The 14,564-nt window shown below is 39.8% G+C and overlaps 1 protein-coding gene across 3 annotated transcripts in view; it reads right to left on the minus strand.

Annotated features, from left to right (window-relative positions):
- Positions 1-7,242: 7,242 nt before the first annotated feature.
- The window catches only part of LRP8 (LDL receptor related protein 8), a 194,880-nt gene continuing 187,558 nt past the window's right edge, over positions 7,243-14,564 (minus strand). For all 3 annotated transcript variants that reach the window (XM_054834206.1, XM_054834205.1, XM_054834207.1), the window contains 4 exons: positions 14,158-14,388; positions 12,301-12,369; positions 11,893-12,065; positions 7,243-10,864 (listed from right to left, as the gene is read on the minus strand). In XM_054834206.1, the coding sequence (XP_054690181.1) occupies positions 10,826-10,864; positions 11,893-12,065; positions 12,301-12,369; positions 14,158-14,388 (512 nt within the window). In that variant the 3' untranslated portion in view covers positions 7,243-10,825. The remainder of the gene's footprint in view (positions 10,865-11,892; positions 12,066-12,300; positions 12,370-14,157; positions 14,389-14,564) is intronic.

Below are 14,564 nucleotides of genomic sequence, written 5' to 3' on the forward strand. Positions count from 1 at the left end.
CTGTGTTGTCATAGTAGCGTAAAGTAGTGGCTTGAGGAGTTGCCTGTCTTTTTATCAGAAATTACCATGCAGTTCTTTACATAGTCTTGTTGAATATAGAAAATGCCAGCACAATAATTATATGTGAGCACAATTTTCAAACTGCCAAATATTTTTGCTTTATACTAAGTACTAGTACTAATGATCAGGTGCCAAAGGCTGACATGAATTCACATATAAAAAGTTATCCTGTGTATTTTTTTCTTACAGTTGCCTGCGTTTCTTCTGTCAGCAGCACCTGTGTGTGTGCCCTTGGAGGTTAAAATTCCTTGTTAGAGAATTATCAAATCTTCTGAATAAGTGTCAGCTGGGGTCATTCCCCTCCCAGAGTTCCAGCCCAGCTGCCCGTTACTTCTTTCTAATTGCCATTGGTCTCAGATCACTCACATTTCATGCTCTTATCAGTTCCTCTGATCCTCTCTGAAAGCAAACTTTATTTATACTTTGATAATAATTTAGATTGTTTTTATTTCCTTTCTTTTTAAAAATTCTGGTAGAGAAGAGGAGATGCTTGAGGCCTGCTGCTGCAGAGGTAGGGGTAAGTAGACAAAACTGATATTGCATAAAATCGGTATCAACCAGCAAAATTTCTCCTTGATTCAGAAGGGATGATTTACTGGGGTCACAGCCTTTCTGCAGCCCAAAAGAGCAAGAGATACCTAGAATTTTCTTCAACAGGCCGTGAGAAACTACACTGCTAAGTCTCGAGAAAAGACAGTAGCTAGCATTGTATGAATATAATCTGACATTTTATTTGATATTCATTGGATCTGATGACATAAATATTCTGATAGCACAGTGTTGATTTTTCACAAAGGAGAAGATGTCAATCAAAATAATATATAGCTGTAGACTCCTGATCTGCAGGAGCAGCTGCAGTTTGCTCCTCTTTGGCCTTATTCTTGTTACGAAGGTAGAGCACACCCCAAAAGGGAGACATTAAATCAAAGCTCAGTGTGTTCTGTAGCCTTCATAGCAGTAATAGCTATTGACGCTACAAATTATGTTGTCTTCATTAGGATTTTGGCTTGAATTGACTCACTGAAATTAAAAGACTTCTGTATACCTGCAGATTAGAAGGCACTGCTCCAGTATTTAGGATTAAATTGAGCCTTTTGTGGCCTGCTGTTTAGGTAGCACAAACAGTGCATAGGTCCCTCAGGAAAGAGGGAGATAACTGTGCATCAAATAAAGATATATACTAATATATATTTGGTTTTGGCTAAGATGTGAGCAGGTGTTTGACACTTTGCTGTTTGGGCTCCCTGCAGAAGGCTCTAGTTCGCTCCTCTGGCCCATCCCTGCCCTGTTCAGTTCCGGGTGGTGGATTTGCCAAATACGCGTCTGCTCTGTAAGGTGAAAACTCTCAACAAGGGTGATGCCAGCTGTGAAGTGACATTGTATTACCCGGTATATTACTAGAGATTTGCATGTAATTGCTGGATTTGTTTGTTTGTTTGAGGCTGGTGTGAGGCATTTAAGAGAATGTGTTCTGACCTTTCCTAACAAATGTTAAATGCTTATTGGGATGTGTATAGGCTGCATTTACATACTATGCAATGCTTGGTGCTTAGGAAAAATAATGGTTAATGTTAAGATAAGGTCATAACTTTGACATACACACTTGTTATAGATTACTAGCATTTTTAAGGTGCAAGTATCTGGGACTGTCCTGATATGGTACTTCAAACAATGTATTCTTTCTCTTAAGAATGAATAAATATTTTTATTATAAAACATAAGTGGGTTTTTTTTGTGAACAATTAGTCCCATATACCTTGTTGCTATGGGAAATCATAACTGTAGCTAAAGCCTGGAACAGCGTAGCTGAGAGTCTGGAGTAATGTACTACAAACAAATGCAGCATTATCACTAGATGCTTCTGTCACAGCTTCTCAATTAATTTATCTAGGTCTACAGATGGGCCCAGGTCTTATCTTTGGTCGTGTATAAATCAGGCTTGGGGTCCATCCCTATCTGTGTATATTTGTATTACTTACAGTCTGAATCTAGGCTAGTGATCACACTTTGAATATCATACCTTCTTTAATTTAATTGTTTTGGTGTCCTATATATTGAAGTTATATGAGCTTCTGTAACTATGAGTGCAGAAAAAACCCACAATGTTCTGTATTTGGTGGTTGTCCACGTAAGTTGTAACGCTTAAGACCTTAGTGTTCATTTGTATTATGTTCTGGGCAAAGAGTGATAACTAAGGCAAAGGAACAACCTTAACTGTTGTTTGGGATTGCGAGCCAAAGCCCTGTGTTTTTGTCTCTTAGGCTGCAAGAGATAAAGTAGGTATTCATGATCAGAGTCTGTATTGATAGTTCTTAATGGGTAGTTCTTAAATCACCAACAGAGAGGAAGAAAAAAAAAAAAAGAAACAAAGATGTAGTTTGGAGAGTTCATGCTTCACCACACTGGGATGGAGCTCACATCTACTCAACCCCAAAAGGGCAAAAGGATTTGAAATTTGGCCTGTCCTGCAAAAAGACCAGTGCTCGTAGACGACAGTCTGTCGACGCATCTCATATGGCTGAGAGAATGAACTTATTCTCAGAATGAGTTTATCCAGCTAGCTGCTCTATTTAAAATTTCTTGTTCTTACAATGCTTGTATTTATGGTACAATGATACAGATCTTGGAAGCTCATGTTTATCTGTCAGTTTTGGAAATGAAAATAATTTTACACAGTTCTGTAAAATCTCTGCTGTGCATACTCAACCATGTTTTGTAATGTTGAGATTGCACAGACTGCAAGTGACTGTCTTTTTTATTCCTTTTAGTAAACAGATGTTCTTTTTTTCTCAAGTTTGTTGCCCTTAAAATTTTGCTGTTCCCCTTTACTCTGTTAAGATTCTAATATTGATTATAAAAAGACCTGTGTGAACAACAAAACTTCCTAAAATAACTATTTTGAAATTATTACCATTGAATTTTTTTTTTAAATTATTTGTTTGTTAAGCACAGTCAGTTTTAGTGCCTGAGCAACTCTGCAGGTGTCTTTTTGGGTGATGATACTTCTGTTTTGAAGACTGCTCTTATTTCATAAATGAGTTTTGCAGTTTCACAGGACTGTCTTAAAGGAAGAGAGGAAGTTAAACATCCCAGCTGGAATATCTTTCTCATTCAGCTCACAGGGGTAGGATTAGCAATACTATGTGACCAGAGTGACTCCACTGATACTGCCTTTTAAAAAAGGGATATTAGGTATTTATTGGAGAAGGGTGCTCCAAAAGAACAACAAGAGGCAATTGAGAGGAACCGAAAGGCAGACATAGGTGTAGAAGTGCTACTGTCACCTTAATAGCAGCCTAGAGATAATGACCTTTGGTCAGGTGTTGCCTGAAAGCAGTACACTGTGAAGGTTTTCTTTCCTTCTCCTACAAATACTAAGGAATAAAGGAAGGAAAAGTGTGTAATTGTCTGGTCTGGCTCCACATGAAATCAGAGCTGCCTTTGAGGTCCATGAACTGCTTTGTTCATATGGGCAATATGTCTGTTCAGCTTCAGTTATTTTCTTTTCTAAAAAATATTTTCCATGATCTATGGTAAATATGGCAATGATAAAAAAGAAAAGCAAATATGAGAAATTACTCATCTGATCATCAGGACTGTCATATTGGGTCAGACTAATTCCATTTACCCCATGACCTATCTGATAGTAGCTAGTAAGGGATGCTTAGGAAAATAATTACACCCTAGTGCTTTCTCTGCACCATGAATGGTTTATTATACATAGGTACTGTACATCCTCTCAGTTGTGTCTTTCCATATTGAAGCTTTGAAACATGTAAAATCCTTCTCACTTATCCTTGTTGACCTTCTCAGTGTCTTTTCTAGCTGCATTAGGACTTTTTTAAGATGGGAAGATCAAGGTTGTATGCAAAATTAAAAATAGATAGTCACCATGAGTTTTCTCTACAGCAACAGACTCTAAACCTCAGCTGCTCTTTTGCAGGCTTCCAGCCTCTGATGCATTTGAAAAAGTTTTTTTTTTTTTATTAACTTTTTCACAACTTTTATTGCTACTGATGCTTTTGGCATCAAAGTAATATGAAGTCAATTCATGAGGTCGGGCTTTTAAGTGTGGTGCACGTTTCAGATATTGCTAATAATAATTTAATGTAAATTTCCAGTAATTTCATGTCAGTTTTTCATTATTACAGGAAGTCTAAACCTCAGCTTAGCCTTTGTCAGAAAATTCCTGTCATCAAAGCTTAGACCTAAAGATTACTTTCCAAGTATTGTTTGTCTTCTAAGCATTATTGCAAGGTATTTTCTTTGCTTAGCTTTTGTTTAGGTCTGTGCCTTATTAGCAAAATACATAGATTCGAGGATTTTTCTTGAATGTTTGGTCATAAGGCTTTCCATTATCCTTTATGTGTAATGGCTTGAATTAAACGAATGTATGTGCTTTCAGCTAAGTCCCAGTGGGGGAATGTATGCATGAAAATAAATTACTACAGTTGGAACTAATTAATTCCTTGATTGGCAGACTCAGCAGATATCTCACACTGCCTTGTGCAGGATTTTGCCTTTGTTATTTGGCCTCGGTTGTACCTGGCCAAGAACTGTAGTTGTAACCTCTACTTTTCCACTGGACTCCGTAGCCTGTAGGTGAGGACTGAAGAACTGAACTGCTGTGAAGACAAGGAGAAAAGTATCGGTTCAGCCTCTCTCTGCTGTAATCCTGTGTAAGCCATCCATGTAACCAGGCTAGGGCCCATCAGCATGTCAGGGAGATATGGTTATTACACTATCATTCAGCTCCCTGTTCAGCTGGCTGCCTGGTCATGATTGAAAAGACTACAATGTTTTCCTTAATAGTATGGAGAAGTTAGCAGGCAGCTGTGGCTTAAGAAAATGTTCTCTCACTGAGATACACAGTGAAATTTGAATAATACAAATAATTTGAAAAAGATTATTTTAAAAATCATGTTAATGCTCATTCTGCTTGTTGTACAGATAGATGTTAGCATTACTAACCTCCTGTAAGAGCTAAGAACATAGCCTTAACTAGTGCTTGTTGGTTTCTTCTGGTAGATGCTATGACTGTGGGTATGAGAAACCTAAGTTCAGTGTCCTGAGGCAGATGGCCTCACTTCTGGGGACAGTTAGGAGGGAATATTTTGTAAAGCTCGTCTTTTGTGTTACTGTGCCTGCTGCCATGGTATCAAAAGCCAAAAGTTGATCTTTATCTGTGTAAAATTTGATTCTGTGAGACTTGCTTAGGCTGGGGAGCCCATGCGTGTAGCCATACACGTAAAACAAGGTGTGCTAGCTCAGTGCATTTCCTACTGAGCAAGATGCCACAAGCTCGGCAAACTATTCGCTAAGCACATTTAACCTAGCTGAGCCTAGCCAGTTCGGTCTCTGTCACTACCCTGAAGAATGTCAAGCTCCCATTTTCTCTTACAGGCACTTCAGATTATTTACTTAAGTGCACAACCCTGCGTATTTGGGGGCCTGTGACTAGGATGCCCAGTGTATGCCTTTCCTCCAGCTCAGTGTAGGAGGTTAGGGTTCAGTCTTGCTCTTTATGTGCCATCCCTGGCACAGCCTTTGAGAGCCTGGATTTACCGCACTTCACCTCATCATGAAATGCCAGTCTGGGCTAGGACACACTTGTTGCCATTCCATGGGGATGATAATTTGCAAATTGTTGCAGAAACATAGCTGCAAAGCTGTGGCCCCAACTTTTGTCTTGAGGACAATTGACAACAACCCTCAAATTATGATTGCAAACAACTCTGGCACCTAGGGCTGTACCAATACCTTAATCAACCAGTGTATTGTTTCAGGGCATCCTGGGTCAGTGAAACTGTTACAAACAGTGCTCTTGTTATAGGAGCTGTTTGAGTAAAGGGCACCAGGACCTGCAAAGTAAGAGCGAGGGAGCATGAGTGTGGGCATTTTGTTAATGAGTGTTTTGAGCTGGCCACCGAGCAGCCAGCATGTTAATGTGCAAATGTACTGTGGCTGGAATCTAAAAGGTGGGTTACATATCCTACATCTAAATTCACTGTCTCTGCTGCCATCTCGGTGTTTCTGCTGCTTCTTCATCCTCAGGGGGAGGACTCCTCTCATCGTTCCCCTGCTCCAGCATGGAGTCCCTCTCACGGGGTGCAGACCTTCAGGAGCAAACTGCTCCAGCGTGGGGTCCCCCACGGGGTCACAAGTCCTGCCAGCAAACCTGCCCTGGCGTGGGCTCCCCTCTTCACGGGTCCACCGGTCCAGCCTGGAACTTGCTCCAGCATGGGCTTCCCACGGGCCGCAGCCTCCTTCAGGTGCCTCCACCTGCTCCGGCGTGGGGTCCTCCACGGGCTGCAGGTGGAATCGCTACACCCCCTCATCCTTCCTCCATGGGCTGCAGGGGGACAGCCTGCTTCACCATGGTCTTCACCACGGGCTGCAGGGGGATCTCTGCTCCGGTGCCTGGAGCACCTCCTGCCCCTCCTTCTTCACTGACCTTGGTGTCTGCAGAGTTTCTTACATCTTCTCACTCCTCTCTCCGGCTGCAAAAGCTCTCTCTCTAAGTGTTTTTCTTCTTCTTAACTATGTTATCACAGAGGCGCTGATTGGCTTGGCCTTGGCCAGCGGCGGGCCCGTCTTGGAGCCGGCTGGCATTGGCTCTGTCAGACACAGGGGGAGCTTCTAGCAGCTTCTCACAGAAGCCACCCCTGTAGCCCCCCCCGCTACCAAAACCCTGCCATGCAAACCCAACACACCATCTTTCTCCCTTTGAACCCTTCCAGTGTTGACACTGTGCATTTAAAAGACAACTGAAATTGGCACTGTTCAGTAAACTGCACTGAAGCAGTGAGAAGGCTTGCAACAGAGCATGGCCGTAGCGCCCTTCTTGAAGGCTACAGTGCCAATTAGGAAGACAGATTTAAAACTGTTTCTCAAAGTTAAAGGACTGCTTTCCTGGAGAACAAACTCAGTGTGAAGACAAGACATGTACATACTGCTGCAGAGGGCAGAGAGGTAACCACATTACATAAATCCCTTTAGTGTTTATAAGAGTATGTGTAGTTGTACAGCATCTTAATCAAAGTAGCAGCATAGTATTAGTATGGCTTATCTCATACTGTACAGTTACTATGTGTAAAAAGTGAAACAAAAAAAATTGTTTTATTGCTAATTTTTAAGAACTTTTATTGCTAATACAGCATAGAGACAAAAAAAAAAGGAAAACAAGATAGTTGTTTTGGCAGGCATACCTGAAACCTCAGTGCCCCAGATAGGTCTTGGGCTCCTTTATGAGGCTCTGCTGCTTCTTTTCATTTGTGCTGTCCTCTCTGTTTAGACCTGGAGAGATTTTTTGTTGTTGGTTATTCTACTTGCTACCATATTATTCTGCTAAAATGTTTAACTTAAATGAGGATGTACTTTAAAGTAACAAAACCCTCTTTTCAGTTAAATAGAAAATTAAACCACCAATATTTGCCAGTACATAAGTCTGTATTAGTTTGGTAATAACTATTTGTGTCTGAGAAGTGCTAGCTGCTTAGCAGTGTTCCTTTAGGGAGGAAAAAGTGACTAAAAGATCCGTTCAATAAATGCACTGCTTCAAAAGTTTTTGGAAGTGAAAGGTGGCATTGTCTTCAGAGCTCTGATTTCTAATGCTCAAGTGTATCCTGCAAATTACCTGGGGTAGGAAAACAAACAGTCATTTGAAGCCAATTTGGTTGTCTTGGTACGTATCAATGGATATTGGTATTTATGGCTACTTTATCCCATGGCTGATTACGTGAATGTTAAGTGAAGTTATGCAGTAGATTTCCCACAAAGACAGACCACAGGGGACGTACAGCAATAGCTAAAAGGAGAAAAGTCTTCAAGCATTTGAGCACCTGCTCAGGGAAACATCGTAGGTAAGTTTGTGTAGGAGCCAAACTGCCCATCCATTTCAGAAAATGGCTCCAGTCCTCCCTCCTTGTTCACAGTAGCCTTGTTTCTTACGTAGGATTTCACTTTCACAAGAGAAGGGGAAGAGCGAGCGAGCTACCGGCACATTTAGTTCTGACACACTTGCATCTCCAACTAAAGCTGTCATTGTACTTCTAGTACAGCGGATCTCATTTCGGCTTTATTTCCACAGAAGAGATTGTTTGTATGCTTAAGAAAGAAAATGTAAGACTGCCTGTTGTCACTCCAAGAATAGCAGCATTTCTGCCTTTTTCTCAGGATTGCAGAAGACTGCGTATTTGGCTGTAACGAGTTTTTCAGTTTCTGTAGATCTGCTTTACCAAAAACTGTACAAAGAAATTGAGTAGTTTGCAGCTAGCCCTTGAACACATGTAATAATGTAATAACATGTAATAGTTTGGACAACTAAGAGTAAAGGAAAACTCAGACCAAAATGATACTGTCCCAGGTCTAGGCCAGTGTTTTAAGCACTATAATTAGTTCAGTAGTCCCAGATAAAAAAATTTAATCTTTCTATAGAAACAGTGCACTGTTTTACAAATGTGTTCATTTGGTTTTCAGTAACCCCTATTGATGTAAGTACAGCAAGTGTTACACAGAGCAGATCCCTCCCCCGCCCCTCCCTGGTCCTGTCTGTAACATAAAAACTGAAACACAAAAGGCACCAAGCAAGAACTTACTCTAACAGAACTTCAATATGACAAGACAGATCAGAAATGATTACAATGTTAAATATCATCCTAACAATCTGAACCATTATTTAAAATAATTAATTTCTTAAAAAACAAATTTGGTGTTTAACTTCTCAGTAGTTACAAATCTGTAAAGGTTGAAATCAGCACTGCACATTGGGTTCATTTACAATGGTTTGAAAAAAACTGCAGCCTTTTGTACATGGTTTATACAGGTTTGTTTGTGTGTATGTGTTCTTAAAAAAGTATCAAAACTGTAGAACTTTCAAATATATTTACATTCCTCTGTTAGTTACAGTGTTATCACATACAGCCTTTCTCAGTTTTTTTTCTTCATGCACACAGTGCATGGATTTGTAGAAACAGAGCTTCAAACCTTAAAACAATAACTGGGTATCTCAATTTTTTCACTGCCTTAAAATCTAAAATTGGAATAGAAGGATGCTTGATTATTTCTGTATTGTCTATGCAGGCCACAAAGTATTGGAGAGTATGTATTATGTTTGTGATGCGTACTAGGTCTTTAGACACTTTCTTCCTTTTCTCAGTCAAGAATCAACTTCCAGCTCACATTACACTGAATTTATTCTAAAAGAAAGAAAAACAAAAGGAAAAAAAGTAAACCCCAAACCTATTCAGGCTGAGTTTCTTCTACTCACTTGAATACAAAACCTTGGACTGATGTAAGAATGCTGGGAAGATTTCTCTAGGTTTTGGTACAGTTCAGGAGGTACTAGCCTGTTATGCAGTGATAGGTAAGTGCATTTGCTTCCCGTGGAGTTCCCCGAGAATCTTACTGAATGAGATGAGACAAGACTGTTTTTTCTGCAGGACACAGGATGGCCCAGCCACAGGCACTGTTCCTACAGCTGTGGATTTTTACCTCCTTTAACCTCCTTGCCTAGTGCTCTGGGGCATGGGAGATCTACCATGGTGCAGAGTGTTCCTTTGGCAGTAATTTGGAAGAGAAGTGCTGTGCTTCAAAGGAGTCAATGTACAGGGAATTAAGATGTTGCCCCATAGCATCTCCTAAATCTGGGCTCTTAATCAATATGTGTAGGGGAAAAGGGCAAGGAGGGAAGGAATTAACTTCTGTTACTGTGTTGGGTTTGTTTTCCTGATGAGCCAGGTGAGAGCGCTCACTTTGGGCGTATGGAAGTATACGGCTAAATCTTTGTTTCTACTCATTCTAAGCTAATTTGAGAGGTGCAAGATTCCCAGTGGGGAAAAACATTTAGATTTACATTTAGAAACAACCAAAAAACCTAAATCAAATTTGTTCCAAGCTGTAAAAAGCAATGATACGAACAAAAAAAATTGGGCACTGTAGGAGTTTCTCCTGACAGCAATGCTCTAAAGCAATAGCTCTTTAGTTACAAGCACTGCAGGTGAATCGTTCTGGGTAGACTGGAAAATGGAAAAACCACCTCTACGAGCAAGTTTGGAAGAGGAGGTCTGTTAGGGGAGTGCTTCAGCAGTCAGCTCTCTTACAGTACAGCTCACTCTTACTCAGTGTCTTTAGATTTCAAAGCAAACTTCTCAAAAATCCTGTAAAATTCAATTATCCTTAATTTTCATAAACGTAGGCTAGTAGATTTAAAATATATGTATATATTTATAGATATGTATATATTTATATTCCTATATATCTATCTAGACTAGATAGATATATACACAGATAATCTATGCACAGCAAGCCAAACATACAAAAAATAAATACTCTCACCCCTCTACTATATTTACAGAACAGATCTTATAATCCAGATTTTGTTAATAAATATTTCTAACCTGCCTGTACAAAATTTGTTTTACTTATGTTGATGGATAGCCACAAAGCATATTCAACATATTTACAAAATATCTATAAATATAGTCTTAAAATAAAGCAATAGCTACTGAACCTTCAGCCTGGCTGGTTATGTACATTGAGTTAGTAGCTCAGCTGTCGCTTATTCACTATCACAAAGGGGTAGTGCAGCAAGTTAAAATGTGTATAAAAGATTATACATACAAAACTCTCACATCCTTTGGATGTTTGCAGTTCATTATAACTTTGTGGTTACCCTTCTGCAACATAAATAATGATTAAAAAGAAGTAAGTTCGGCGATCCAGAGCAAATCTGTTCAGTGTGTTGTTTGGAGCAGCAACTTCATCCTCATGGCAACCCATCATCTTCTAAGCTTAATGCCACACGCTGGGAAGGAAGAAAAACACATTTGAGGAGAACGTTTGTGACTTGCAAATTTTGATGCATTAGAACCAAATTCTGATACTGTTACTAACTTGCATTTCCGGTTAAAAATCTCATTGTTTTCCCTTGTGTAATGGTGACAGAAATCGGTTTTTGATCTGATTCTTTTCCCCAAATGGGGTCGCTCACTCAAGTGTTCCTGAAGAGGTGTTGGAAACTTTACTTCACTTGTGTATTACATGGATGCAGTTCCTTGTAAGGGATGACACCTTGAGAGAGAGGTCTTTAGCCGGATCTTTTGTTAATGCAGGGCATTAACTCTGTGCCTGCCTGCCTAGAGGAGCTACATTGCCTTCACTCATTGCTTACTGATCTTTATGCTCTCCTCTAAAATACAATGCAGTTGTAACTGCCAGTGCTTCATGTCACCAGGGCTGCTGCTTCACAGACAGCCTGCAATGCAGAACACAGCTTGACTTTCTTCTGCATATGCAAGACTTGCTATCAAAATGAGTGTTGCTCTTTGTAAAGCTTAATCTTGCCAAGGCAAATTTCCTTAACTTCTCACAGAATGTTACTCACGCCTCCCTGTGAGGAATCTGACTCTTCTGTACACTGTTATAGTATACAGAAAATATTCTCCTTGGTTTGTAGAGAAACTCAAGTTATCCTTAAGATACTTTAGACACTTGGTAGCCATCTGAGCCCAGCAACATGGAATCTAGTAGACGGTAAGTAATCAGCTTCTCACATACTGAGCTTTACACTTGCCAGCTTACTAGGTGTATCAATTTAGGACAATTATTCTTCATTTGAACAGAATATCATATTATATAGACCACTATATTCTAAGACAACTGCATGTGCTGCCTACAAGTTCAGGCTTCTACCTATTCAATGATTATTAGAGATGTTCTGGGCTTGGTCATTATATGGCAAATAAGCAACACTGGAACTGGCTGGGGATAATTCTGTATCTAAACTCTCCACAAAATTAATCTTCTCCATCAGCAATTTCCTCAGATACTTACCGCTGGGTAGACATGTCCAATTTGGGCAGTCCGCCCAATGTGGATCTCGTCTTCATCTTCCTCTTCCGTTGTCTTCCTATACACTGGATTATCAAAATTCATGCTTTTAGTATTCTTCCGTTTCCAGTTTCTCCAGATGAGGTATCCCCCCATGCACAGCAAGCCAATGACCACTGAGGAAAGGGGAAAGAAAGGGCTGTTAGCCATTTTTTTGGGGCAGGCATTACTCTGCTGGGATGTTCCCGTGTAGATATCCACCCTTGTGTGATTTTCTCAAAGCCAGGCTGCTTTTCCCCATTTCAACAGTTCCTGTTCTCTTTCCTACCCCCAACCCTGAAAGACAGAAGAGTGTATTTACACTAGCATTTTGGTATGAGCTCCTTCAAAGGTTAAATCAAATTGGCTTACCAACAGGAATGACAATTCCAATAACAGCTGCTGTCACAGTTGAATCAAAGCCTTGGTCATTATTTGCATCTGTAATTACAGAAATTGTTCTGATCATTTAACTAATTTGCTGGTTTTAAAGCCACATCTAAAGAATGTTTTATGTTAGTAACCATGTTGTTCTGCCCATCAGAAAGCATTTGTAATCAAAGAGTTTACGAAAAGTTTTGCAATAACATTATTATGGAGAAGATAAAGAGCATGTACACACAAATCTGGGCTAAGCTGAGCTGTTTCTTCTTAGGAGTGATGAACAGCCTGGCCGTAGAGCATTGCTGCCTCGCAGTGTGGCCAGTTAAGGTACAGTGTTGCCAGAGGGAGCAGCCTTAACCAGAAATGAGTAAGTGACTGTGCTTATGCCTCTAATTTTCAAGCACAAAAAAGGAGGCCAGTTTTAAACCCTGTGACATTTACTGGAAATTCCATGCATGGATCAGGGGATGGTGAATAGTACTCTTAAAAATCCACAGTAGAACACTTTCTAGTACTGACACAATTAATGATTTATTGAGCTGTCAGAAGAAGAATGTAGTTCAAAGCCACGTGCACAGCTTTTCTTTTTAATTATTTTTAAAATTTATTTACAGCTAAGGAGTTAGTGAACACATATGTCACTCATTGCTGCAGTCTGTCTCAGCATGCAAGAACGACCCCAAAACTTGACATTGTATTTACAAGAGAAAAAAACAATTATAGGAAAAAAATAATTTAAAAAAATAAAGTTATATACTTAATGTTTGCTCTGAGCTCTTATAATAGGGGATGAGCTCGGAAAATTTAGTTTTGCTAAAATATCAGGAATTGAGAGAGGGGGAACTAACTGTAGTTTGTCTTTTAATACACCAATTCATGGAACTTAAAAAGCAATTTATCCTTTTAAATAGCTCCCTGTGGTGAGTTCCCTGATTATGTAGTTATTTACTTAATAATAAACCAGACTATTTTGAATGTGGACAATTAAAGTACCTTGCTTCCATTGCTTATTAAAAAATTAATTATTGCATTTGACAGAAATTTGCACAAAAAGAACTTACAAGAGTGAATTTTAGAAACTGGATTCTGGAGGACATGCAGTACCGAGTGCTCTGCACCTCTACTACTGCAAAAAGGCACCCTCGTCAAACAGGGACGGTTTATTTTTGCTTTCCAGATGCAATGGGAACTGCCTATTCTGCTCAGTGAAACATTTAGTAAAAAAAGTATTTTACTCTTTTTAAGAGAGCCTCATAGTGCTCTCCATTGGGATACTTCCCTGATATTGTAATGCAAAACTTCCAAGGTATGGCATGGATCAGGCCACATTACTGTGCAAAGCACAGCCACACAAAACAGATGCAGCTTGGCTTGGGCTGTTGTAATCTCAAATGCCCAGCAGGGCTAAAGCTAGACAGGAGGCATCTATCTCCCACAACTTGTGCTGGATCACATTAATAATTAATTAAAACAGGTGAAGCGCCTGTAGAATCATCCATATTACGGTATGCAGCACTACAAACAGCACTGAAGCTGGGATGAACTACTATTAGGCACAAGGCAAGGACTAGTATGAACTCTCAGGGCCTCATCTTGAGTCAGCTTCATGTGTGTTGGATGAAAACCCTATGTAAGTTCCTTAACATCCTGAGCAGCTGGAATGACATCAGCGATCATAACAGAGGTGTCTGCAGGAAGAGCACCTGATTTCTCCCACTAAACAATAGCATGTGCCTGCATCTGACCTGTGTATAACTCCGATGTTACGTCAGGTCTCCCATCAATGCCTGAGTTTTTGTGATACTCTCTCTATATATATAAAAAAGAGGAATCTCATTCTCTTACAGTGCTGTGATAAATTGCTGTTTCCAGTGGTTATCTCAGTATCTATAAGGATGGATGTGGTTGAAGGTAAATGAAAACTTGGGGTGGTGATTGTAGCTTCTGATACAGCTTTGAGGATGACTTCAGCAGTGTTATTGGCACTGCCGATTACAGTTGCAATGGTCGTGGTACTGGCAGTACGGGATGCTGCAGTTGTAGATGCCAGAACAGTAGTTGAAGTAGTTGGAAGATCTGAAAAGCAAGAGCAAACGTGAAATTTGGTAAAAGTAAGTACACAAAGCAAATCACAAATGGTGATATAAATCTAGGGAGGATTGTTATGTTTACTGATTAGAACCAGAAATCAAATTCCAGTTCTATTTACCAGGTAGTCAGACTATTGATAGTTCTCTGCCTAAAGCTAGAGA

The sequence above is a fragment of the Grus americana genome, chromosome 8 (assembly GCF_028858705.1).
Source record: "Grus americana isolate bGruAme1 chromosome 8, bGruAme1.mat, whole genome shotgun sequence".
NCBI lineage: Eukaryota > Metazoa > Chordata > Aves > Gruiformes > Gruidae > Grus > Grus americana.